The sequence below is a fragment of the Cricetulus griseus genome, chromosome 5 (assembly GCF_003668045.3).
Source record: "Cricetulus griseus strain 17A/GY chromosome 5, alternate assembly CriGri-PICRH-1.0, whole genome shotgun sequence".
NCBI lineage: Eukaryota > Metazoa > Chordata > Mammalia > Rodentia > Cricetidae > Cricetulus > Cricetulus griseus.
Window position 1 is genome coordinate 147232390 of NC_048598.1, and position 26861 is coordinate 147259250.

The following is a 26861-nucleotide window of genomic DNA, read 5'->3' on the forward strand; positions in this document are numbered from 1 at the left end:
GGCTCCCGCAGCCGCGGGAGGCGGGATCTCCCCGGAGGGGCGGAGCTTAGCGTGCAGGCCTTCTTGAATGGAGGCTCCGCGGGGGGCGGGGTCGCCGCGAGCGCGGGTCTGGCTGCGCATGCTCAGTGCGAACCCGTTCCTGTCCCGTTTGCAGGCTGCGCCATGGACTTCGGTAGGGCTCGGCGAGCGGTGCTTCAGCTGCTCGGCGCTACGGCTCCAGCAGATGTCCCGGCACTGCTCCACTGGATGAGAACTACCCGTAAGCTGTCACAGCTACACCCCGGGGGTTTGCTGTTGGCTTTGAACTTTGGGTACCGGGACAGGGCGGGGCTGTGCACTAACTAGGCAGTCACTAGACAAAACTCTTGACCGCCGCAAATTCACACCTGGTCATCACAGTGCGTTTTAGGATCGAATGCCTGAGAACCAAGTTTAGGAGGTTTGTGATTCCCGTGCTGACTTTAGACAGGCTTCTAGAACTTTTTCTTTCCTTTTTTTTTTTTTTTTTCAGTTAACTCGCACAGGCGGATTCTACCTGGAATAGCAGTTAAAAAAAAAAAAAAAGGTTTTAGGCTGTAGAGCTATCCTCAAGGTAAAAAAAGAGAAAGATCATATGTAGCTAGTACGTTTATTTTATACATGGTAAAATATACCGTTTAATAACAGTCGGGGGGATGGGGAGGAAAAGAAACTTAAGCTGTTAATAGTAAAAGTGAAAAGTCACAAGTTAGAATCGAGGAAATGTGATTAGATCTAGTTACTGGGTAAAATTGTTCTTTTCTAGCTAAGTAAAGCCTGCTATTTATATGCTATCTCCTTTTTGAGAACTGTACCAACTTATGCTGTACTTCTATACTGCAAGACGTTAATTCCCAAGATTACTTTCATTCATACCCATTACTTGAAATATAGTTATTTGATGGCTATCTTCAATGTATTTTTAGTTTTTAGGCAAGGTCCCAAGTAGTGGCTGTAGACCTCAAACTTAACAGACGGTGACTTAGAACTTCTGGTCCTCCTGTATCCATCTCCTATGCTGGTGCTGGGGGTCAAACCGAGGCTTTCCTGCTCCTTAAGCAAACAGTCTACCTTCTGAGCTACGCCCTCAACCACAGCCTCCAATTTCAGATCTTCCACCTTGTCCTGTTAGTAAAAGGGTTCTCAGTATAGAGACAATCAATGCCTTTAGGTATTAAAGTAATGATTGTTAAACACTTTAAGAGGTTCATTTTAAGTGAGACACCAACCTAAAGTTGGCTTGTGGCATCTGATACCGAGTTTATCTTGGAAAGTATGGGAAACCAAAAGATACCGATCCATGGATATCAAGTGTTTGAAGATAGGAATTTACAATAATGCTTTTTTTTGAGACACAGTCTCACTATAAGCATGTTGTCTTCTATCACTTCATTAAGCCCTAATTTGCCTGTTTCACCCACCATCACCTAGTCGTTACTGTTGTTTGTTTGGTTTTTGGTTTTTCGAGACAGGGTTTCTCTATATTATAGCACTGGCTGTCCTGGAACTCACTCTGTAGACCAGGCTGGCCTCAAACTCACAGAGATCTGCCTGCCTCTACTTCCCAAGTGCTGGGATTAAAGGCGTGCGCCACTACCACCTAGCCTAACAACACCAACTTCCTTCTAGTTTTTTCTACACACTTTGATATCTGGTCATCTATTCCAAAAGAATTATTGACTGCAAAAATGCAGTATTGGAACTGAAGAGATAGCTTACTGGTTAAAGGTTCAGGTTCACAACCAAAACTGTATCATGGGCTAGAGTGATACCTAGCTCAGTTAATAAAGTGTAGGGGTCTGCAAACCCCAGAGCCAGCAGAGTAATGAGCTGAGTAAGGCAAGAACATCCAGTTCCACAGGCGTTGGTGGCACACGCCTTTGATCCCGGCACTCGGGAGGCAGAGGTAGGAGGATCTCTGTGAGTTCGAGGCCAGCCTGGTCTCCAGAGCTAGTGCCAGGATAGGCTCCAAAGCTATACAGAGAAACCCTGTCTCGAAAAACCAAAAAAAAAAAAAAAAAAAAAGAACATCCAGCATCCAGTTCAACATGACTCAGTAGCCATGTTGTTTCGAACTTTTAGAATTCTGACACTGGGCAGTTTGTTTTAGGCATATTTAACTATAGTACAATTTGGGGGGGGAGTTTCTTGGTGTAACACAATCCTGTGTGCACAAGGAGGCATAATTACATGGAAACTCTTCTTAAAAGTACATGTCACTTCCACGAAGATGGGTTTTAGAGATAGGCTACATGTGTTATCTTAAGGGCCTAGGGGAAGATCTGGTGTAGTGTTGGTCATACAGATAGCACAGAGGTCATCTAGTTCTGCTTGATGGCGCTTGGCCCTACAGATAGCACCAGGATCACGTAGTGCAGTGGCTCTCAACCTCCTAATGCTGCAGCCCTTTAATACAGTTGCTGGTGTTGTCATGATCCCCAGCCTTAATACTATTTCATTGCTATTTCATAACTGTAATTTTGCTGCTGTTATGAATCATAATGTAAATATCTGATATGTAGGATATGTGACCCCTGTGAAAGAGTCCAAGACCCACAGACTGAGAACTACTGACCTAGGCTATTAGCCACCTCCAGTCCCAGCCTTCTGAGAGGAAAATCAGGTTTTTATTGCTGTAAAGAGACACCATGACCATGGAAACACTTGCAAGGAAAACATTTAATTGGGTCTGGCTTACAGTTTCAGAGGTTTAGTTCATTATGATGGGAGCATGGCTGTGTGCTATCTGACAAGGTGCTGTAGAAGGAGCTGAGAGTTCAACATCTGGATCCAAAGACTTGGAGCTTCTGCGACCTCAAAGCCTATCCCCTAGGACATACTTCCTCCACCAAAACCATACATCCTCCAACATGGCCACACCTAATAGTGCACTCCTTATGGGCCAAGTATTCGAACATGTGAGTCTATGGGGGCCATTCCTATTCAAACCACCACACCCTTGAGAAGTCAGCCTTGTACATTTAATGTTCCTGGCTTCCCTAGTGCTATTTGTGAGCACAAGGACCTTGATGTACAATCATGAGGACCTGAGTTCCATCTCTGCTTCCCTTCGCCTCCAAACTACTGGAATTACAGGTGTGACAACTGCTCCTGGCTGTGTTAGATCATAAACCATACTTGTATTAGTGTAAAAAGTCAAATAAAAAGCCAGACAGTGGTGGGGCACTTGTAACCCTAGCAAGTGAATTTCCTTTACTAGAAATCTCTTTAATTTGAATGATAGGGTTGCACAATAAGTACTGTATAACCTAGTACTTCCTTTCACATTGTAACTCACTGAAGGTAGAGATTGGGATGAGCAAGGGGGATGATACAGGTCATAGTGATACATGAAAGGATCAGTGTGCATAGCAGGTAACACATGAAACAACTGAGACATCTAGAGCAAAAATATTAGGGGCTAATGAGAATAGAAAATGAAAGTTGACCTCACACCTCCTAGAATGGCTGTTATCAAAACAGTCAAAAACAACAAGTGTTGGCAAAAATGTGGGGGAAAGGGGGATACTGTTGTATATTGTTGATAGGAATGTAAATTAGTATAGCCATTTTAGAAGTACTGGGGGAGGTCCTCTCAACACTAAGAATACAATTAACATACTTAGCAATTCCACCTCTGCATATCTATCCAAAGGAATTAAAATTAGTATACTAGCCGGGCAGCGGTGGCACACACCTTTAATCCCAGCACTCAGGAGGCAGAGACAGGCAGATCTCTGTGAGTTCGAGACCAGCCTGGTCTACAAGACCTAGTTCCAGGACAGCCTCCAAAGCCACAGAGAAACCCTGTCTCAAAAAGTCAAAAAAAAAAAAAAATGGTATACCAAAGTTGTCTGTACCCCTATATTTATTTCAGCATTGTTCACAGTGTCTACAATATGGAAACAAAGTACCCATCAATAGATGGAGTTTTAACATTATATATACACAATAGGATATTATTCAAGCTTTGTTACTAGTTTGCTTGCTTGCCTGCCTGCCTGCTTGCTTGCTTCGGTGATGTCATTGAACCTAGGGCCTCCCACATATTAAGTACACAGTTTTACACTATACTAAGCCTCAGCCTTTAAAAAGGAGAAAATTCTGTTACTTGCAACAACTTAGATAACTCTAGAGGGTGTTGTTATATGCAATAAGCCAGGCACACAAAGACAAATACTGTATTATTATCTCACTTTATTAGTTACTTTTATTGTCTCTATGGACCAAATAACCTCACAAGAGGTAACTTACCAGAGACAGAAAGACAGGTGGTGGGAGGTAGTTACTCATATCTCCACAGCCAATCAGGAAGCCAAGACCATGGGCTGAACAAGGGCCTTCATCCCTCTAGTCCCTCCCCTAGAGTCTTATGTCTCTGCCAGCTAGGCCCTTTCTTTACAAAGTCCGAAACATCCCAGAAAAGTACTCCTAACTTAAGACTGGGTGTTCAAACACATTCTGAGGCTAGCACTCACATGTAGAGTAGGAAATTGCCAAACTTGGAGAACTGTAGGGTTGACTAGAAGTCACTACATGTAGTGTAGGGAATGGAGTTGAAAACGGGGAGATGTTGATCACAAGATGCAAGATTTATTTCAGAATTTTATTTATCTATTCATTTATTTATTTAGCTTTTTGAAGAGAAGTTTTTTGTTTTGTTTTGTTTTTCTGTATAACCCTGGCTGGCCTAGAACTCAATTTGTAGACCAGGCTGGCCTTGAACTCAGAGATCCACCTGCCTCTGCCTCCTGAGTACTGGGATTAAAGGCGAGTGCCACCACCGCCTGGCTATTACAGAATTATTGAAAGCAGATTTTTAAATGTACTCTCCAACAAGAAATAAATATGTGAGGGGAAAGATGTGATAACTGGACTGATTTGATTCTTCTGTGAAGTATACATTGTACCCCAGAAATAGTATAAAGTGAATATTTGCTAATTCAAGATTACATTGAAAAAAAAAAAAGTTGGTTAGACTCTGGTGATATAAATGGCTTTAAAGGTTTAGAACAAATTTTGATACATTAAGAATAGAAAATCAAACAAAAATTGTGGGGGAGGAGAATGACAGTGAGATTAAGGCAGGAAACTGGCTTATAGTAGTCATGTGGGGTGTGTTACACTAAGGAACTATTTAGTCGTTAACGTATGCCTTGGGAGGTCTCTGTGAGTTACTTAAAGTGAGACAAAGGACATCAGCTTCAAAAGAAAACAGAGGTAGAACTGCATACTACATAGGAAAAGCGGTATTTTAAAATACTTACTATTAACGTATGTGTGCACGTTAGTGCTCCAGCATGCATGTCTCCATCAAGGCACAGCTGTGGTGACTCGGTTCTCTCCTGCCACCACACTTGGACAGGCCTGCAACGCTAGTGCCTTTACCTGCTCAACTGTCTCTTAGCAGCCCCCAAAGTAGGGTTTGAATCTTGGGCTGTCAGCCTTGACCATGTTTCTTCCCCATATATTTAATTAAATGTAAGCAGAAACTTCTAAAGGATTTATCTCGCCCTGTGGAAAAGCTATTCCTTCCCCCTCTCTTCCTGTCTACTTCTGTATAATTTGAGAAAATCTTAACTGTCCTTAGGCAGCCAATTAACACTTCATTAATCTTTTTCCAAAAGGTTAAAGTTTCCAAACGACTGTTACTACACCTTCTGAAATAGCTGTCATACAGGTTAAAAGATGTTTGATTTAACTAATAATTGAATAAATGTTTTCACCTTGATCATGAAATTAGTAATTTTTAAAATTACTTTCAGATATGTGGGAGGAGAGTGTTACATGCATTTGAGTTTGGGCCCTGGTAGAAGTTCAAGGCTTGGAGCCTAGAGGTGTGGGAACTGAACTTGGATCCATGCAAGAACAATATATGCTCTTAACCACTGAGCCATCTTTCCATCCACTGGTAATGCTTTTAAAGTATAATTTTGGAACGTGAATTTAATAAATGTCACTGATCCTCAAATGCAAATGATCTTCTTGGTTGATGGCTATGACTGATTACAATTCTAAGACATTTATAATAATCATTTGTTCCTATTGTGTACAGCTTGTAGGAATCAAACTGGGGATCAAACTCAGGTCATTGGGCTTGCTAGCAAGCAGCTTTACCCACTGTGACATCTTGCCAGCCCCCTAAGGCAATATTCTAAACATGCAATTTATGTTCTCATTTAACACACACATCACAGTCTTTTGATGTGGGATGATGATGTCTACTTTATAGATAAGGCACCTGAGGCTCAAAGAGTTGAGTAACTACCTAAATAATAAGTTGGTGGGCGCAGGATTCAGATTCAAGCAGTTTAACTCCAAGATCCACTTGGCAGTCTCTGCTCAGGGTCTCTAGAGATAGTGTTCTAAAGAACAGAGGTAAAGCCAGATGAGTAAAGGGTTGGCTTAACTACTTAAGATCTCTAAGTAGAACCAGCACAGAGAAGTCTGCAGTTACTAAAGAAATCCCTTCTGCCTTTGAATGCAGTCAGAGTTTGTTTTTTGCTTTTTTTTTTAAAGCAAAATATCTGTACCCTGTATAGGGTTCTTAGATATAAATGACTGAAAACTTACACGGTCCAGTATGCCTTGAGTGCTCATCCAGTAAAAAAAGGTAATGATACCATTCAAGCTGAAAGACGGAAAAAAAAAAAAAAAAAAACAATTCAGAGTTACAGAGAGGCAGATTCTAACTCAGACCAACAAAGAAATCTGTTCTTGCCTGTGCTCAGCCCGAAGCAGCTGTGTACCAGCCAGCCAAAGGCCTGTACCTGGTAGTCTGCCAGGTGTTGAGAGGGTACAGTGAGCTTCCTGAGAGTTTTTGGTTAGAAGCTAAACTCATAGCAAGTCTTTGTTTTGTTAACATGATTGTAACTAAGTCCAAAGAAACTGGGCCTCAAAATGTTTTCATGTAACATAATGAGATTTTTGGTTTTCTTTAAGAATTAATGATGTCAGTGAATTAAATTTGAGCCATACAAGTTCTCACACTGTTTTATCTGTAGAGAGCAACTAAGTAGGTTCTAGGTATTAATTAACACCTTGCGAAAATGTAATTAGATTTTAGGAATACAGTGGGAAAAGCTAGTATTGAGGGAGGACCAGAGCTTCTGAGATACTTTAAAGTTCTGCCTAAAACAGTGTGAGGTATGTGTTAATAATATCTTGTTTCATTATAAGGTATAACCTGTCTCTTCCGGAACTTACATAAATCAGTAATTTATAATATTAAACTAGACATGCAAGGAAAGAAAAAGAAAGGCCTTTGCATATAAGTTCAAAGCCAAATAATCTATTTTGGCGTTAATCAGCCTTCTCAAGTTATACAAAGAAAGAATGTTCCTGTGCTGTGGAAAGGAAGGACAGCTTTCTTATGAACAAGACTGTAGTTGTTTGTCTTTGCTCTTTTGGCTCTTTGGCCTTTTTGAGGGGCCCACCACCCAGCTCCCAAATAAATCACACATAGAGGCTTATTCTTAGTTATGAGTGCCTGTCCTTAGCTTGGCTTGTTTCTAGCCGGCGTTTCTTATCTTAAATTAACCCATCTACCTTTTTCCTCTGGGCTTTTATCTCTCTTACTTCTGCATTATCTTATTTTCCTTCTTACTCTGTGGATGGCTGGGTGGCTGCATGGCTGGATGGCCCCTGACGTCCTCCTCCCCTTGTTCTCTTGTTGCTTGCTCCTCTTTCTCAGTTCTCCTTCTATTTATACTCTCAGTCTGCCAGCCCCACCTATTCTTGCTCCTGCCTCACTATTGGTCATTCAACTCTTTATTAGGACCACCAGGTGTTTTAGGCAGGCACAGTAACACATCTTCACAGAGTTAAATGCAGTGTAAACAAAAGTCACCTTAATAATATTCTACCACACGTGACCAAAGCTCAGGTAATGCTACCAGCCTGCTTTATAGCAGCTGAGATTCAGTTAGGCTTAAAAGACTTGAAGCTATGAAACATTATACTGTTTGCAGTAATTTATGAAATGAATGGGTTGTGTGGTTTTTTTGTTGGTTTTTTTGAGACAGGGTTTCTCTGTAGCTTTGGAGGCTGTCCTGGAACTTGCTCTGTAGACCAGGCTGGTCTCAAACTCACAGAGATCCACTTGTCTCTGCTTCCCCAGTGCTGGGATTAAAGACGTGCACCACCATGACCAGACTGAAATGTATGTTATTATAAACAAATAAAATGTATCCTGTTCAGGCAGAGAGCCAGGCAATGCAGGCTCACACATTTGATCCCAGCTTCAAGAGGCAAAGGTAGATGGATGTCTGTGAGTTTGAGGTCAGCCTGGTCTACATAGTGTGTTTGAAGCCAGCAGACAGCTGGCTCAGGGTGAGCCTGACAACCTGAATTTGTTCCTAAGAAATACTTATTTTGTATGTGCAGGTAGGAACCAACTCCTGAAAACTGTCCTCTGACCACTGCACACACAAAATAAGTATTTTCAAAAACTGTTCAAAGAAGGAAACCAGGTGTGGAGATACACACCTACAAGCCTGGCATTTGAAAGGTTGGGGCAGGAGAATCAGGAGTTCAAGGCCCAGTCTGGACAATGCTAAACAACTTAACAATAACCCACAACCTTCGGACCAACTTCAGTCTGAACAGTGTGAGAAACTGACTGGATAAAAATTTTATAAAGGAAACTGGGAATGGTAGTGCATGCCTTTAATTCCAGCACTCAGGAAGCAGAGGCAGGAGGATCTCTATGAGTTCAAAGCCAACCAGCACTACAAAATGAGACCCTGTCTTAAAAAAAAACACAAAGAAAGGAGATAATTGTGTACTATTGCACAATAAGATGGCTCCAGATAATATGACATACATTTTCAAAAGCTAGAATAGAGGACTTTGAGTGTTCACCATAAAGCAATGTCACATGTATAGGAGATATTTCTGACCTGATTTAAATATTGGGTAATATAGACATTCTTCAGAGCATCTCATTACTTCCTATATAATACAGTTTATGTATTATTATGCATTACATTTCATTGTTTATACAAGAAGATGGGGAAATGGCTCAGTAGGTAAAGTGTTTTGTTTTGTTAATACTGGGAATATGGTTCAGTGGGTAGCATGAGGGCCTGAGTTTCGACCCCCAGCATCCACCAAAAAGCTAGGTGTGGCAGCAAGTGCCTATAATCTCCCCACTGGGGAGTGGAGAGATGAGGACCCCTGGGACTTGCTAGCAGCTAGTCTAGGTGAATTGACAAGCTCCAGATTCAGTGAGAGAGCCTGTCTCAAAAATTCAGATAGTGATTGAGAAAGACACTCAGCATTGGCATCTGGGTGCATACATATATGTGCACACACATACACACACAAAGGGGAAAAACAGATCATGATCTTAAAAACAACCAAAATTTTGGGAAGATGAAAAAATGAAAGAAATGAATGACATTCCCTCCAAGATGTCCTTGATTTGTTTCTAGAACCATTTCTCCTTCCTTCCAGCACCCACATGTCTGCTCACAACCTAACTCCAGTTCCAGGGAATTTCATTCCCTCTTCTGACTTCTTAGGCACCAGACACACAGGCTGGAAGGAGGATTGCTATGAGTTCAAGGTCTTCCTGGGCTTCAGGATAGATCTATCTGTGTGTGTGTGTGTGTGTGTGTGTGTGTGTGTGTGTGTGTGTGTGTGTGTGTGTGAATTCTCCATCTTTTGCTATAGTGCATTAAGGCAACATGATTCAAAGTAGAATATGTAGTTGGTGCCAATATCACTCTTGTTTATTTGGTACTTTTGACACTAGGTCTTATGTAGCTCAGGCTAGCCTCAAACTCACTGTGTAGCCAGTGATAACGCCAAGCTATGATTTTCGTGCCTCTTGGAGTTACAGGCATGTGCTGTCAAATCTGGTTTATGCATTGCTGAAAGGAAACTGGGGCCTTGACCAAGTAGACAGACACTCCACCACCTGGGCCACAGCCTCTGCAGCCCTATTACTTTCAAGACTTGAATACATCTTTTTTTCTTTTGAGTCAAGATATTCAGATTAAGGCTCTTTCCTCCTTGAGTAATACTTGAACAATGCCTCCTAAATTTCTCAAGATTTGTGTGGTCAAGGATAAAATATTTTGTTGCTTAGAGAGTTTAACACCCTGAAAACTAAAGGAGTACTATTTGTGAATAAAAAAGAAAGCAGTATGAATACTACATACATATTTTCTTGAATTTCTTTGCTTTTATTTGATGAGCAATTTGGAGAAAGAAAAAAAATTTTTTTGAAGGGGTTGCTGGGAATTGAACCCAGGTCCTCTGGAACTGCTGAGCCATTTCTCTCCAGCCCTTCATTTTATTTTAAAATTTACTATTTTTTATATTTGTGTGCACACACTCCGTAACACGTATAGAGACAGGACAGCTTATAGGCATGGTTCCCTCCTACCATGTGGGTCCCAGGGATGGAACTGAGGTCATCAGGCTTTTTTTAAGAACTGTCTTTACCCACTGAGCCATGTTGACAGCCTGAAAAATTCACCACTTTAGATGGAACTTGGGTTAGTGCTGTCATGTCAGTGTTCAGAAGGCTTCTTATAAATTTACACTGTCTGATGGAAAGTATGTAGTCTGTAATCATTTAGTTTAGATCTGACTGCAAGAGTAGGAGCTACTTTTTCATTTTTACTCCTTTTCAGGGGATTTTGATGAATTCACTCAAGATAATAATGACATTATGTTGAAAAACATAGCCGATGACCTTCGGAGCTGTTTGCCCCAAGAGGCTGTGCTTTGCTCGGAACAGCTAGCCCTTCAAAAAGTAAGTATGTTGAACTAAGTCCATTTCTCTTTGTGCAACTCAGGAAATCTGGTTTCCCTAACCCCACATTTTGTAGTCTTGTTAGTTGTAAATTCAGCTTTAAGCAATTTTTCACTTAGTGTTTCAGTCATATCCCCCTTTCTCTTGAGACTTTAAATTTGGGATTCCCCGGTACAATTTTACGTAACAAATATTTTTTTAGGAGAATCCATTTATCAGCCTATTTAAAAAAAAAAAAAATTAAGTGCTAACAATCTGGGCCTTTCCATCCATAAACACCCGAGCAGAAGAATTAAATCCTATGTTTTATTGGGGAGAGCATTGGAGAGTATGGTTTATTTGATTATTTGGTAAGTTGATGGGGTTTTATTGCTTAGGTCTTGGTCTGTAGTACTGCTGGCCTCAGCCTCCAAGCACTGGGGTTATGGGTGTGTCACCATGCCCAGCTCAACATTTCTATAGTATATGGGTACTGTGAACACTGAACAGGTCTTAGAAAGAAAGTGCTCAGTCCTTCATATGGCTCTCAGGACAGCAAAGTAGAAGGTAGTGTTAAAATGAGACTTTGGAATACAGTTTGGGGTGTTGTTGGTACTGGATTTGTAGTGCAGTTGAGGTACTATTAATGTTCTTATCAACACCATGTTATAATATAATATGTTAAATAAGGAAAAGGTATTCATTTATTAATAATTGATCAATAACCTTTAAAAAATACTGGGAAGGTTTTTGAAAGGAGACGAACATGATAGCACAAGCTTGCAATTCAAGCACTTAAGAGGCTAAGGCTCGGATTGCTGGGAGTAAGGGGAGCTGCAGCTACATTTTTATATTTTTAATACATATTACTATATCTATAATCATATATTTTGGGTATTATCTGTGTGTGTGTGTGTGTGTGTGTGTGTGTGTATAATGGTTTTTTCATTTTTATTTATCTATTTATGTTTCAGGCAGTTTCACTATAGCCTTGACTGGCCTAGAACTTGCTGTGTAGACCAGGCTGCTCTCAAACTAATGCAGGTATCCTCCTGCCTCTGCTTCTGCCTCCCAAGTGCTGGGCTCAAGGCATTCACCACCATGCCTAGCCTATTTTGTTTTTGATACAGACTGTAATCCAGGCTGGCCTTGAATTTACTAAATAGCCCAGGCTGACCTCAAACTCGGTGTACTCCTGCCTCAGTCTCACAAGTGCTGGTATTACAAATGGGAACTGCCATGCCCACATATATAAGCTTGAAGTTTTACTAATATTTTAAACAATTTGAAAACTTGGCTTTCTAAACAAAGATGACTTGCGAAGTATTTTGATGATTATTGACATGTCAGATTCAAAAGTTTGATTTCAGCCATGTTCTTTGTCCTTCCAGACTAAAGAGAAAGTTACCGGTGTCTCAGAAAAACAATGGGGGTTTCAGAATTGAAACCAGCAGAATTGAACCAGCAGCTCTGTCTTTCTGTGCCTTGTTCTCAGGACTTAGCAGAGCAGCGCTGATGTTTGCCTTATTTAGCAATGAAAAGACGTTCCTTTGTACTTCTTTTCCTTTGATGTGCTTCTCCAGATACGACAGCAGCCAGAACCCACAGTTCACGTTGATGCATTCCTTTATGATGAAGACGTTATTGATTCATTGTGTGAGGAGGGAAAAATGAGCAGAAACTACTGCACTGCGTGTGGCTCACACCAAACAGCACCTTTGGGTAGGCATTCAAGTTTGCAAAGCTGCAGTGTGTCTGTGGTTTTTTTCCCCCAGGTCTTGAGTGTGTAAATTGTGTAATCAGACTATTGGACATCTTTTAAAATAAAAGCTAACCTCCTGCATAGCCAAATTTAAAGGTAGGGGGACCACATAGAAATATTTTCTAAGGGCCAGCCAGATGGCTCATGGGACAAAAGTGTTTGCTGTCAAACCTGATGACCTTCGTTCAGTCACTGGGGCCCGCATGGTAGAGGAGAAAACCAACTCCTCAGGTTGTCCTCTGAGTGGCACATGCACTCTGAGGCACACACATTCATGCACTCTTACACTCAGGGAGACACGTGGGCAGGTAGGTGGGTAGATAAAATGCCATAGAGTGTGGAGGTTGGCTCACTTAGTGTCCTACCCGGAACTGTTTAAGCAGAGATAGCTATTCAGCCCAGAGCCTGACAGACAGGACTAAAGACAGAGGACCTACCTCATGTTTCACGTACTCTACAGATTGATACACAGACCACATGCTGGCTCACTTCCTGTGAGAAGTGAACTTCCAGGGCATCTGAAATGGTCTCCATGCTTACCAAGTCCTATAGTGATAAAATACTACTGGGTGGGGTTAGACAGAGACACAGGGTCCCAAGAAAAGTTATTTTGGGCTTTGTTTTAACCAAGTGACACATCTCTAAAGATGACATTCACAGGATAGAAAAGGACGTGGCTGAGAGCTAGAGGAAAAACTGATATGTGAATAACTGAAATACCATAGGCCAAACGGCTGATTTGTAAACATTTATAGAACTAGGTTTAACAAACAAACAGGGCTATATCTTCCCCGTAATCAGTTATAAATGATTGGACACCCAGAGCTGCCCAGATAACTAATGAATCTGAGATGTCTGTCACCGTGAGTGACTCTGACAAGTACTCAGAAGACAGGGGTTTGTCTAGCTTTGGGATTACCCAGAAGAATCACTGGTGGTGAGGGGCTGTAAGGATGAAGAGCCAAGGGAGATGAGGACTGGGGTGGCCTAGCCCCTCCCACCTCTGAGCTGTGTAACTCTGAGACAGGTATACCCTATATCCTCTCCCTGGAGACTGCTTCCATTTAGTTGCCATCTTGTGGGGGCTTTTGTTTGCTTGCTTTGTTTTGTTTGTTTTAATGACCATGATATCTCCCCTTCCTGAGAGTTAAATTCTATAAGTCAGGGTGTTGTGATCTTTGAGTGTCCTGCAGGTCAGAGGAAAGCCAGAGTCAGACTATCTCAGAAACTTAGACAAGGAAGATAGAAGTGACAGAGCTAGCCAGGCGTAGTGATGCAGGCCTTTAGTCCCAGGACTCCAGAGATAGAGGTGGGCAGATCTCTGCGTTCCAGGCCAGCCAGAGTTAACACAGTGAGACCCTGGGTCAAAAAAACAAACAAAAACAAAACTATAACTTGATGCTCATTTTCTTCTTTTTCCAGGATTTATTTCTCATTCCTTCTCACTCGAGGAGTTGAAGTTCATTTATCAGCATGTACTCCCCGATCTGTCGGGAAAGGTCTTGGTTGACATTGGCTCCAGACTTGGCACAGTCCTTTATGCGGTAAAGTCCAGCTTGTGGACATACGCAACATGTGGAAAATACTTTCTTCTGCTAGCAACAGTTTTGCCTGCCACCATCCAAGGTGACAGCTTGGCTTTATTATAAAGTAACAGGATAAGGTCAAAATAGGATCCTTTGGCAGGCTCCTAAATTCTGCTCGATGGTAATAATTGGGTTTGGAATTTCAAAGACCAGCTGTCCAATTTCCTCTCCTGGTTTGTCTCCACAACACAAATGACAAATATAAACAGAATGGACCATGTGACTGACCCTCTCCTCTTCCCTTCCCTCCCCGCCCCTCCCCTCCTCTCCTCCTCTCACTATCGCATCTGTTTTTTGTTTTGTTTTGGGGTAGGGATCTGGGGGTGCTTTTTATGTGGGCCCAGGCTGGCCTCAAACTTGCTATGTAGATGAAGATAACCCTGAATTCCTGATCCCCTTGGCTCAGCCCACTAAGTACTATGATTGCAGGCTTGTCTCCATACCTGGCTTCTTTTTCTTTGTGCTATATTAAAATAAAATAGTATACTGAACTTTGATTAAAAACTCATAAAAATAACAAATTTCCTTGACCTGAGAAACCTTTGTGTGGCCATAGCAAGTCACTTAATGGTTCTGAATATCTAGTTCCCTATCTTTAAATGGGTGATGTCCAAGGATATGTTATATCTATTTTCTGTGACCCAAAATGCACACATTGCTTTTGTTTCTGAAATGTCACTTCAGCTGGTGGGAGGCAGAGACAGGCAGATCTCTGAGTTCAAGGCCAACCTGATAATCTACAGAAAGAGTTTCAGGAAAGCCAGGGCTACACAGAGAAACCCTGTCTCAAAAAAAAAAAAAGTAGTAGTAAGAAAGAAAGATAGAAAGAAAGAAATATTACATTGCTGTTTTGCTGTGTTATAAAATCAAACTTAGTTTTCACATGTGTTGATAGGCAATCAGGAGCCAGCCATAGTGGTACATGTCTCTAATCTTTGCATCAGAAGCTATAAGTTCAGAGCCAGCCTGGGCTACATGAAAACTGTCTTAAAAACATTAGCCAAATTAGCTGACTTTTCCTTCCATGTTATGTTTTGTTACTCTAAAACAGAAAAAGACCACAGCCCCCAGCAATTTTTCGTGTCCTTGTTAACTGACTTGGTCAGTTACCTTCCTTCCCTAGTTTGAAATGGTGTTGGTCATCACTGTATTCCCTACAGATTAACTCCCTGCCTGCTCTGCCATGATGTAACGCCCCCAGAAATTACAGAGGCTGGAATGTGGTCACTTCATCATTTCTGATTTTGCTGAATGCCCAGCTTGATCAGGAAAGCATAGAAATCAGCCTAAAAATATAGCTGTAGCATAGGAGGTAACAAACTTCAGTCAAGGTCCTGGTCAGCAAAGTGCTGAACGTTGAAGTTTTGTAGCAGTTTGATTTTTTTAATTCAAATGGATATAAACCTCTACTTAAAAGCTAACTGGTTTACATCATGCTGTGTCTCCCTGTTTTAGGGTTACCTTTACAGCTCGGCAGTGCAGCTCTATGGAGTAGAGCTTAATGGAGAATTTTGCCAATTGCAGGAAATGGTCATAAAAAAATACCAGTTCGGTGACAGAATAAAGGTACCTTTACAGTATGTTTTCTGTTACCTTCTATGAGTCTTACCTAATTGCTTCTATATTCTAATCCACTGCTGCTGTTGTGTAGAAACTGATTGAGTTGACCTGTTGTTTTTTTTATTAGAGAATTTTCCTTTTCTTTCTCCATATCAGACAGAGTTTGGGTAGCAGAACTTTAACTCTCCAGAGGTTGGCTGTCAGAGTGTTTCATTGAGCTGAAAGTAAAAGGGCTTGCACTGCTCATGACTGTTTTGATACCACCTGTTGAAACCCGTCTGTGCTTTTGTTTTTGCTTTTTTTTTTTTTTATGTCTGTGTTTTACCTGCATGTATGTATGTGTACCATGTGAGTGTCCTTTGACCACAGAGGCCAGATGCTGTGTTGTTGAGGATGGATGTGGTTGTCAATCACTGTGTGGGCACTGGAAACAAAGCCTGGGACCTCTGCAAGAGCAGCAAGTGCTCTTAACTGCTAAGCCATCTTTCCTATCCCCTTTTCTTTATTTATTGTTTGTTGAATTTTTTGTTTTTTGAGAGGTAAGTTGTGGTGTTTTTTAGCCACTCCTGCAGTCTGACATCTTGGTTGTTTGCCCATACCTGAGTGAGAAACAAGATATAAGGTATGACTCTGTGGTACAGTGCTTACCTTGTACACACAGAGCTTGGGTTTGATCTGAAAAAAAGAAAAAGTAGGAAAACACGGCTGGTGAAGTTCTAAGCACGTTGAGTGAAGACCGTAGCTGAGGCTTCTTCACTGTGTGGCCATGGGTAAGTAGTTGGGGAATGTCTAAGGTCTTCATCAGGCTGGGCTCACTCCCTAGGGAAGACCTTCCAGTGTCTCAGCTGAGTGGTCAGGAGAGCCCTGGGAACTTAGCAGAGAGGAAGGGGGCTTAGAGCTGGCAGTTCTTGGTAAACCGTGTTCATCTCACCTTTGCTACCTTGTTTTCTGTCATTTCCTCATCTGTCAACTAGGCCTGCTATTTCCTGGTCCACATGCCCTGTTTAATCCTACCCAGAGAATAAGACTGTAGGAGAAAAGCATGTAGCTTCCTAAACTAACTTTGAACCAGTTCTTTTTCTTTTTAGTGTTTCTCTCTATTCCCTCACCTGCCACTGCCAACTACAGTAGGCTTATGGAGATTCTGTGACAAATCAGGTCAAATCTAGGTTCTTTATTCTAGTTCAGAAATAATTTCTCAGTTTCCTCTAAATTCCTTAGAACTTTCTCCCCTGTTTTTCTTAAACTTCAAATTGTTTTGTCTTTGTTTGTTTTTCTAGACAGGGTCTCTCTTTGTAACAGCCCTGACTGTCCTGGAACTCCTCTGTAGACCAAGCTAGCCTTAAACTCACAAAGAGATCCACCTGCCTCTGCCTTCCAGGTGCTGGGATTAAAGGCGTACACCACCGCTACCCAACTAGACTTTGAAATTTTTGTGTCTGCTGCTTCTATTCCTATTTCCCTCATCTTTCTTTGTTTGTAGCCTTTTTCTATTAAAAAAAAAAAAAAAAAAAAAAAAAAAACAGTAGCTCCATATTGTCATTATAATAGAGTGTTGATAAAAAAATGTGAGTGTTTGTTTGATCTACTCTCTTGACCTGCAAGGTCTGTTTTGCATTCTCCTGTCCCTTTCCTCCAGGCTCACACTAAACTTTCACTCTTTCCTATCATTTCTCTTTCCTTTGACTGCATTGGGCAGTTACATCAGTTGATTTTTTTTCATCACATTACTATATTATACCATATTTGGGCACAGGTACTATGTCTCATTTAACTTGGTTTGTCACCCTTCACAATATCTCACATATAAGAAGTATCCACTCGGGGGGCTGGAGCGATGGCTCAGAGGTTAAGAGCACCAACTGCTCTTCCAGAGGTCCTGAGTTCAATTCCCAGCAACCACATGGTGGCTCACAACCATCCATAATGAGATCTGGTGCCCTCTTCTGGTGTGCAGATATACATGGAAGCAGAATGTTGTATACATAATAAATAAATAAAATCTTTAAAAAAAAAAAAAAAAGTACCCACTCAATATTGGTAGAGTTGAGCTTCGTTGTTTTGTGGCTTCTGTGCAGCCAGCAGTCCAGAGCCTGCCCCTAAGCATCCCTTAAGGTTTTCCTGGCACCCTGAGAACACTTCTGTTGGCAGCCATGATTGATTGGTCCTTCAGGGTCCTCTTTCCTTAGTCTGTGCAGTACAAGAATAGAGGAAGAAGAAATAAAAAGTAAAGATAGATGGGAAAGAAAAAGGAGGAAGTAAGGATAAGAAGAGGATGAAGATAAATCAGCTGATGAGTTTGCATGTCTGTTGCATAGCTAAACTACATGTTTATAATGTCGGAAATTATTAACTGGGTGGTTTGTGACAAGAGCCTTACCCTCTGAGCTGTCTCTGTGGCCCAGCTGTCTTTTTTTACTGAAGACTGTGTCAAAGCTGTGCTTAAAGGTTCTAAGCCAAATGAATTAAAGCTTTAGAATATATTTTTAAAACCAGACCATACAACACCTTGCATATCATCTATTTGTAAGTCTTGAGTATTTATTTGAAAATAACTCAAAGGTAATGGTTTCTCTCTTCCTTTTGAAGTAAAATCTGTTTTGTTCCTGAGCAAATAAGTGTGTCTTCTTGTTACCGTGCCTGTGGTTGGAAAGCCATAATTATAGTTTAAGTTTTTGAGTTATATAGAATTTTTAAAGATTTATTTATTATATTATTATATTGTATTTATTGTAATTATTGTATTATTGTGTATGAGTGTTTTGACTGTATGTATGTCTGTACACCATATGTGGTGACCACAGAGATCAGAAGATTGGTTCCGAGACAGGAGTTACAGAAGGCTATGAGCTGCCATGTGGGTGCTGAAAATCGAACCTTGGTCCTCTGGAAGAGCAACAAGTGCTCTTAACCACTGAACCAACTCTTCAGCCCTATATAGTGTTTAAATAAATTGTTTTGCTTATTTTTTTTTCTTGGTGGGTAATGGAACTATGGAGTTACAGACAACTGTTAGCCACCATGTCAGTGCTGGGAACCAAATCCTGGTTCTCTTCAAGAACAGTAACTGTTCTTAACCAGTGAGTCATTATTCCAGCTCCATAACGGTTTTGTTTTCATATCTACCCTTACATTTTTATATTATGTAATAAGGACTGAAAACCACTATGAAAAAGTACCTTCCTGGCAGCTCTAGCTGGGCAGAGCCATAATTTACACCCAGGTCCTTTTGCTCTTAAACCTAATGGTGTGATTATAGTGGGGGAAAAAAATCTCTGAATTCAGTTAAAAAGAAAATAATTATGACTCAGGGAACACAATTATAATGAAACAAATAATTCCATTCAAAGAAAATATTTATTTATTTATTTATTCATTCATTTTAAGGCAGGGTTTCTCTGTGTTAAGAGCCCTGGCTATCTGGAACTCGATTGGTAGACCAGGCTGGCCTCAGTCAAACTCACTGGAATCCACCTGCCTCTGCGTCCCAAGTGCTGGGACTGAAAGCGTGTTCCACCACTGCCCAGCAAAGCAAATCAAGCTTCTGGGTTTACTAGATACTAAGAACTCTCTGTGGTCTTCACAGCATCCCAAGCCAGTAGGCACTTCTTAAGTGGCTGCGTGATATAGTATCCTCATTTCTTACATGAGCTCATTCTTCTTTAGGTGCTTCATGCAGACATCTGTACCCAAGGTTCACTTCTGCAAAGTGCTGATGTCATTGTAATGAATAATGTCTTCGAATATTTCCTTACTGAGCCTCAACAGGCAAGGTATGTTATTTACTGAAGCAAGAGACCTGTTATTAAAATACATCCAGCAAGGTGTGAGAAGATACTAGTAAGGTAGAAATGTTTTCATGCTAGCTTTAAAACGACAGACTCAGCTTGTTTTTTAAAATAGTTTTTATTTATTCCTTGACAGTTTCATACATGATATCAGCTTATTTAAATCAGGAAACATTCATTATGTACAAAATTAAAAAAAAACTGATTTTGTAAAATGTATTTAATTTTTTTAAGTTTACATGTATTTATTTATTTGTGCGTTGCAAAGCCTTCCTCTATTCCCTGTGCAGATGTTGATAGTGTGTAGAAAGTGACCACCATAACTTTCTCCCCCTGGATGTTTAGGCCCTGCAGAGTGCTCCCCTGCAGAGTGCTCCTAGTGAGTTACCCAAGCCTGCTTCCTTGTCAGCTGTACACCATGGGCCCTGACTCTTGCTCAGCTGAATGCAATATCCTGTTCAGCCGTGTATAATAAACACACTGAGCTTCCAGGTGATGCAACTTCTCCATCCAAGAGCACAGCCCACTCCACCCCAGTTTTTCTGTACATGTGTCTGGCTGTCTCCTTTTTTCATTCCCTCGTTGCTCCTAGTCAAGGTTCTGACCCAAGCTGTACAAAGATTCTGCATTAGTCTGTGGCAGTGAATTCAGCTAAATAGCTGTTTCATGTCATCCTGATCTCTGTGAGATCTGTCTCAGAAAAACAAAAAGATCATGCTAATATAGTTCTAGTCTTGTGTTAAATCAACTTGTAAAATACATCATTTTATGTCCACATCCCAGTGGAAAAAAACAGCTCTAGCTAAACAGTAACATTTATTATTGGATATTGCTATTTGATATTTACCCATCCAGAAAAAAAGAACATTGTATTGTCTTGTTAATAAGTTCTGAAATTTATGAAACCTATTATCCATAGCCTCAACCAAAAATAAGTGCAAACGATAACACTACCCATCCACCTTACCCATCTCATGCAAGGACTGTGTTCCCCTACATTGCTTCATTGGTGCTCCCCCCACCCCCCACTGGTGTGTTAAACTGTCAAGATGGTATATAGTGTAGGAGTCCAGTGCGTAGCAACCCTGAGAGTTAAACAGAACTGGTGAGACACACACTGCACTCTGAAATGCATCAGTAGGTCCCATTTCGTTAACCTTTAGAACTGACTGGTCCCACCAAACCTTACAGGTGCCTTGTGATATTGTAATTCTATCCCCAAATACTCCAGACAGCCAAATGAGGTCTGGTCTCACTCTTGATGTGAGTTTTAAAGGATGTAATGTACACATCACACACATCTACATTTTATTTTTGATTCCTGGCTTCTGTGCCCTTTGTTTTCCCAGGACTATTCATCTCCCTCCACCCCTAGCAATCCCAGCCCTGGCTTCCATCTGAAGGACTGATTCTCATAGAAAAACTACAAAGTTTGATGCTGGTCCTGCTTGACTTGTGCGACTCTGAACTTCATTTCTCCTTACTCAGAAACTTTCCAGTAGCCCACATCCCCATCTCGTTAATCTCAGAACTCTAACCTTGTAACTTTGCCAACACCCCTCAGGAACTGGAAAATTGGCCAATTTCTACTGTGTCGCTGTAGTTTTGTTTCCTGTGGGTAAACATTTTGCCCATCTAGATTTCTAGATATCGTCTGCATTTTCTTTTGTCATCCTTATTCAGGAAAAAAAAAAAAAATCCAGTGTCAAGTAAAAGCTAACATGTCAGGTTTTTGCTTTGCATTTCTTAGTGAAGTTTTGAGTTCTCAGCAAAACTGCAAGAAAGATAAAGATTTCCTGCATGCTCCCCCCCACACACACACACCTACAGAGTCTGTGCCATTATCATTCTTCCCATCAGAACAGTGTGCTTCTTATGATGGAACTTGGGTACACCATAGTCACCAGAGTCCCCGGTGCACAGTAGCATTCATCCTCAGTGTTGTGTAGCCCATGTATCTGTACAGATGTCTAAAGACACATGCTCAGCCTTAAGCACAGACAGTAGTTTCACTGTCCTAAAAATCTCTTGGTCTCTGCTCAGCCCTTGGTCCTGTACTCTAGCCTCACCCTTGGCAGCCACTGATCTTTTCACCAACCCATGGCTTTACGTTTCCAGCACGAGATAATTAGAATCATGCAATCCAGATTCCTTACAGGTTAGGTTCTTTCTCTACCAGTAGGCATTTGAGGTTCCTCTGTGTCCTCATGACTTGGGCATGCATTTCCTTTTAGTGCTGAACAATATGTAGTTGTCTTAATATATCACAGTTTATCAATTCCCCTGAAGGATGTTGTGGTTGCTTCCAAGTTTGGGCAACTATGAATAAAACTACAGTAAATATTCATGTACAGATCTTTCTTTGTAGATAAATGTTTTCAACTTCTTTGTGTAAATAGCAAAGTGTACAGTTGCTGGATTGTATATTAAAGACTACATCCAGGGTTGTGTTTTCCATTGTTGTTTTGTTGAGATAGTTTTTAATTCTGTAGCTAAGGCCGGTGCCCTGAAGCTCACTATGTACTCCAGACTGGCCTCCAGCTCAAAAGGAGCTTCATGACTCCATTTCCTTGGTGCTAAGATTCCAGGTGTTAGCACCAAACTTGGTTGGGCTATAACTTAGAGGCAGAGTAGATTGCTTACCATGCTTGTGGCTCTCTTTCTCTCCCCAGTATGAGAGAAAAAGAGGAGGCATTGAACAAGAAAACTGTCTCTATTCTGATTAATATGTAATATTATCTTACTGTTGTTTCATTGTATCAGTTTTTAATGTGTTCTAGTGCCTGGGACTACATCATCCATAATGTAAGAAAACAAGGATCACTATTACTCACAGTTCCAAGTCTCCAAGATTCTCTCTTAGGTCTTGAGGTATGTAACCACTTTTCCTTCTGTTGATTGGTTAGTTAGTTTTGGACTTGGTGGGAATTAAACCTAAGGCTCCTGAGCTGGGCAGGTGGATGTCTGAGTTCAAGGCTAGCCTGTATATAGAAAGAGTTCAGGACAGCCAGGGCTACACAGAGAAACCCTGTTGATGGGGGATGTTCTTCTGTATGAATATGTTTCTCTTAATTGGTTGATGAATGAAACACTGTTTGGCCAATAGAGGCAGGAAGACAGGTAGGACTAGGAGACAAGAAGAATTCTGGGAAAGGTAGGAAGAGAGAGAGACCACAAAGAGACACATGTAGAGACTGGGAAGATAGGACATGCCAGGCATTCTCTGGTAAGATAAGGCAATGTAGAAATACATAGATTAGTAGTTATGGGTTAATAATTAAGACAGAACTAGCCAATAAGAAGCCCTAGCCATCGGCCAACAGTTTAATAATTAATATAAGTCTTTGTGTGTTTATTTGGGGACAAATAGGCGGCAGAACAAGAGTGGAAGAAAACTCCAGTTACACCCTGTTTCGAAAAAATACAAACAAAAATTTCCCTAGAGCTCGTGCATGCTAGGCAAGCACTGTACTACTACTGGTCTGTATCACCCACCCCTCAACATCTTTCTTATTAAAACTTTCCCTTTTCTGATAACTGTTATAACAATCTAGACATGGCAACACTGTGTTGTTAAAGTTATGCTTTGTGGTTTATTTTTCTACCCTCAAAAGCACTGAAATACAATTCATATCTGGATATAGATTCTCTTGTTTCTCTACATAGTTTTTCCTGACTGTGGGGTCAGAGTTGTAGGTTAATAAACACTAGGGAATGTGGATAAGTTAGTAACCCCCTCCCCCCCCATCATAGCTAAGGGGGAAGAGTAACTCCAGCCACATGGGAGGCTGAGACAGAGGATCACTTAAACCCACTGGTTTGAGACTACCTGGTCAACAGAACCCCCTCCTCAAAAACTAAGCTGGAAAAATGAATACCCAAATCATAGTACTGTCCTTTAAAACAGAAAGAATGGATGATGAATGCATTTTTAGGCCAGTCAGGCTACATATCCAGACTCTATAATACAAAATTAAAGGAGCTGCAATATGATCAAAGTTGTCCCAGGATTTCAAGAGTGGAAGACAATATTCTTCATGCAGTTTGAGTTCCTAAGCATTCTTGAACATTGAACCATCTCTATGCCCTAGTTTTACTTGTTATGGCACAGGAAGTAATCAGGAAATGTGTAAAGACATATAGTAATCCCTATTTACCATTTTCATTCCTCCTTGTGAGAACCCTGCCCATCAGTAATGTGATTTACCATAGTTTTCTGTTCTCATAGAAACATCCCTTTTAAAATATATTGTTGGTCAGGTATAGTGGCACATGCCTTTAATCTCAGCACTTGGGAGACAGGCAGGAGAAGTTTTTAAAGATTTATTTATGGCCAGGCAGTGGTAGTGCACACCTTTAATCCCAGCACTCAGGAAGCAGAGGCAGGTGGATCTTTCTGAGTTTGAGGCCATTCTGGTCTACAGAGCAAGTTCCAGGACAACCTCCAAATCCACAGAGAAACCCTGTCTCAAAAAACAAAAAACAACAAACTTGAAAACCCCCCAAAAAAACAAAGATTTATTTATGTCTATAACTGCTTTGCCTGCATGTGTGTTTCGCAGAGTTTCCCTAAGCCACTTGGCGCCAAATAAACACACAAAGATTTATATTAATTATAAATCTGTTGGCAGATGACTAGGGCTTCTTATTGGCTAGCTCTGTCTTAATTATTAACCCATTTCTATTAATCTAAGTATTTCTACATGGCCTTATCTTACCAGAGTTCACCTGGCGCATCCTATCTTCCTGGTCCCTCATGGTGACTCCATCTGCTTACATTTCCCAGAATTCTCTTCATCTCCTAGTCCCGCCTATCTTCCTGCCTTATTGACCAACAGTGTTTTATTCATCAACCAATAAAAGAAACACATATACAGAAGGCCATCCTCCATTAGTATGTTTATGCACCACTTGTGTGCTTGGTGCCCACACAAGTCAGAAGAAAGCATCTGATTCTTTGGAACTGGACTTAGGAATGGTTAAGCCACCATGTGGCAGTGCTGGGAACCAAACCTGATCCTCTACAAGATCACCAAGTGATCTTTACTGAGATGTCTCCCCAGTCCCCAAAATAACAGCTTTAATACTATGTTCATAAATCTGTCCAAACAGCCATTGACACCTATAATTTCGGCAATCCAGAGGCAGCAATAAGAAGGTTCATGAATGACCTTGAGGCCATCCTGACCTATATCAAAAGATCTGATCTCAAGAAAATCAGAACATGAGGTCTAGAGAGATAACATGTTCCATATATGTGGCATGTACATGCACAAATAACAAATACAATAAATTGGTAAAAAAAATTTAAAGTTAGTCATGTTGGTGTAGATCGTCTATAATCCCAGTATGTAAGAGGCTGAGGCATGAAGATTAAGAGTTGACTGGAAGCCAGCCTGACTCAAAAAATGAAAAGATGCCAGGCAATGATTGTGCACACCTTTTTTTTTTTTTAAGATTTTATTTGTTGATTATGTATACAACATTCTGCTTCCATGTATATCTGCACACCAGAAGAGGGTACCATATCTCATAACGGATGGTTGTGAGCCACCATGTGGTTGCTGGGAATTGAACTCATGACCTCTGGAAGAGCAGTCGGTGCTCTTAACCTCTGAGCCATCTCTCCAGCCCAATTGTGCACGCCTTTAATGCCAACGTTCAGGAGGCAGAGGCTGGCAGATCTCTGGGAGTTCGAGGCCAGCCTGGTCTACAGAGTGAATTACAGGACATCCAGAACTGTTACATAAAGAAACAGTCACAAAAAGAAAAGAAAAGAAAAAAGGAAAGAAAAGTTTATGAAAGAGATCTTATTCATGAACTGACAATTTTGTTGCTTTCTTATTTAAGAGAACAACTTTGAGGCCAGTGTGATGGCTCACAGGGAACAGCTCTGGCTGTTCAGGCCTGGTAACCTGGGTTTAGTCCCCAGATTCCACTTGGTGGAGATAAGTGACTCTGGAGGGTTGTCCTTGAGTATCCACATGTACATGTGTGACAATTGCTAAATTTATTTTAAAAGAACTACTTTAAACAAATTTACAGGATCATGGCTCCAGAGTTTATAGGGTGAGGGTTCAGTCTCATGCAGGTTGTAGAGGGAGATTGCTCCTCTCCAGTGCTATGGGAATGAGAACACGTTTTCTGTGCTTTGTGTGTATTCCTGGTGTTTCTATCTGTGATTATTTAAGTTTTATGATAATTATTACACTACTTACATTAAAATAATTATTCAAGGGGCTGGCGAGATGGCTCAGCTGTTGAGAGCACTGGCTGCTCTTGCAGAGGACTTGGGTTCAGTTCTCAGCACCCTCGTGGTAGCTCACAACCATCCATAACACCAGTTCCAGGATAATCCCCTTCTGAACTCCATAGGCACCAGGTGCACACAGGTGGTGCACAGTCTACATGCAAGCAAAAACACTCATAGACATAAAATAAATCTAAAAACATTGTATATTAAAAAAACTTTGTAAAAATTTTTTCAAGTTCCAAAATCAGAGTAAAATAAGTCTCCAAACCCACAAGTTGAGAACAACCAAATTTATTCGTGTGGTACTATGTAACTTAGTGCTATTTGTGGTAATAACAGCCCTGTGGTTGTGGTAATAACAGCCCTGTGGTGTAGGGGGATGAGAGATAGTTCAGCAAGTAAGAGCACTTGTTGCATCTGCAGAGAACCTGGGCTCAATTCCCAGCACCCATGTGTCGGCTCACAACTGTCTATAACTCCAGTTTCAGGGAATCTGATACCCTCTTGTGGCCTTCTTGGGGACCAGACACAGACATGGTACACATATATGCATGCATAACTAATAAATATAAAATAGAATCTTTACCTGGCGTTGGTGGCACACGCCTTTAATCCCAGCACTTGGGAGGCAGAGGCAGGGGATCTCTGTGAGTTCAAGACCAGCCTGGTCTAAAAGAGCTAGTTCCAGGACTGCCTCCAAAGCCACAGAGAAACCTTGTCTCAAAAAATAAAAATAAAATAAAATAAAATAGAATAAATCTTTAAAAATAAATCTGTTGGGTAATTTACTTCGTGTGATTGTGAAATTCTAAATGGGATCATTCTGAAAATTTCATGTTGTTTATGCTTTTTTTTTTTCTCTCATAGACTAATATGCAGCTGTCCTCCTGGGTGGAAGAGATACCATTGAACTTTGATGTGTATCCACAGAGGGACATGGACAGAGAAACTCTTGAACAAATTCATTTATATAAGGTTCTCTAGCACTGAAGTAACCCTCTCTAGTGTAATATGTTAGTCCCTGTGCTTTGTAGATTGCCTTGCAAGTTCTACATGATTATATACCTGTAAATAGTTGAATATGATTATTCATATACAGTAGTTGGGGCTATAAATAAACTGTAAAGATGATTAAAATATTTGTCTTAAA

The 26861-nt window shown here is 40.9% G+C and overlaps 1 protein-coding gene across 4 annotated transcripts; it reads left to right on the forward strand.

Moving 5' to 3' along the window:
• The first annotated feature begins 7 nt into the window (after window positions 1-7).
• LOC100756479 lies at window positions 8-26861 on the forward strand. Of its 4 annotated transcripts, XM_027419703.2 has the most exons (9): window positions 104-259; window positions 5784-5929; window positions 10662-10783; window positions 12346-12484; window positions 13947-14068; window positions 15566-15676; window positions 19337-19443; window positions 22239-22329; window positions 26579-26861. In XM_027419703.2, the coding sequence occupies exons 3-9, from the start codon at window positions 10700-10702 to the stop codon at window positions 26693-26695; spliced, it is 771 nt and encodes a 256-aa protein (XP_027275504.1). In that variant the 5' UTR covers window positions 104-259; window positions 5784-5929; window positions 10662-10699; the 3' UTR covers window positions 26696-26861. The 4 variants fall into 4 exon arrangements, with proteins under 4 accessions (XP_027275503.1, XP_035300956.1, XP_027275504.1 ...); XM_027419702.2 differs by lacking the exon at window positions 5784-5929 and having other exon boundaries at window positions 8-259; XM_035445064.1 differs by lacking the exons at window positions 104-259; window positions 5784-5929 and adding an exon at window positions 2719-2936.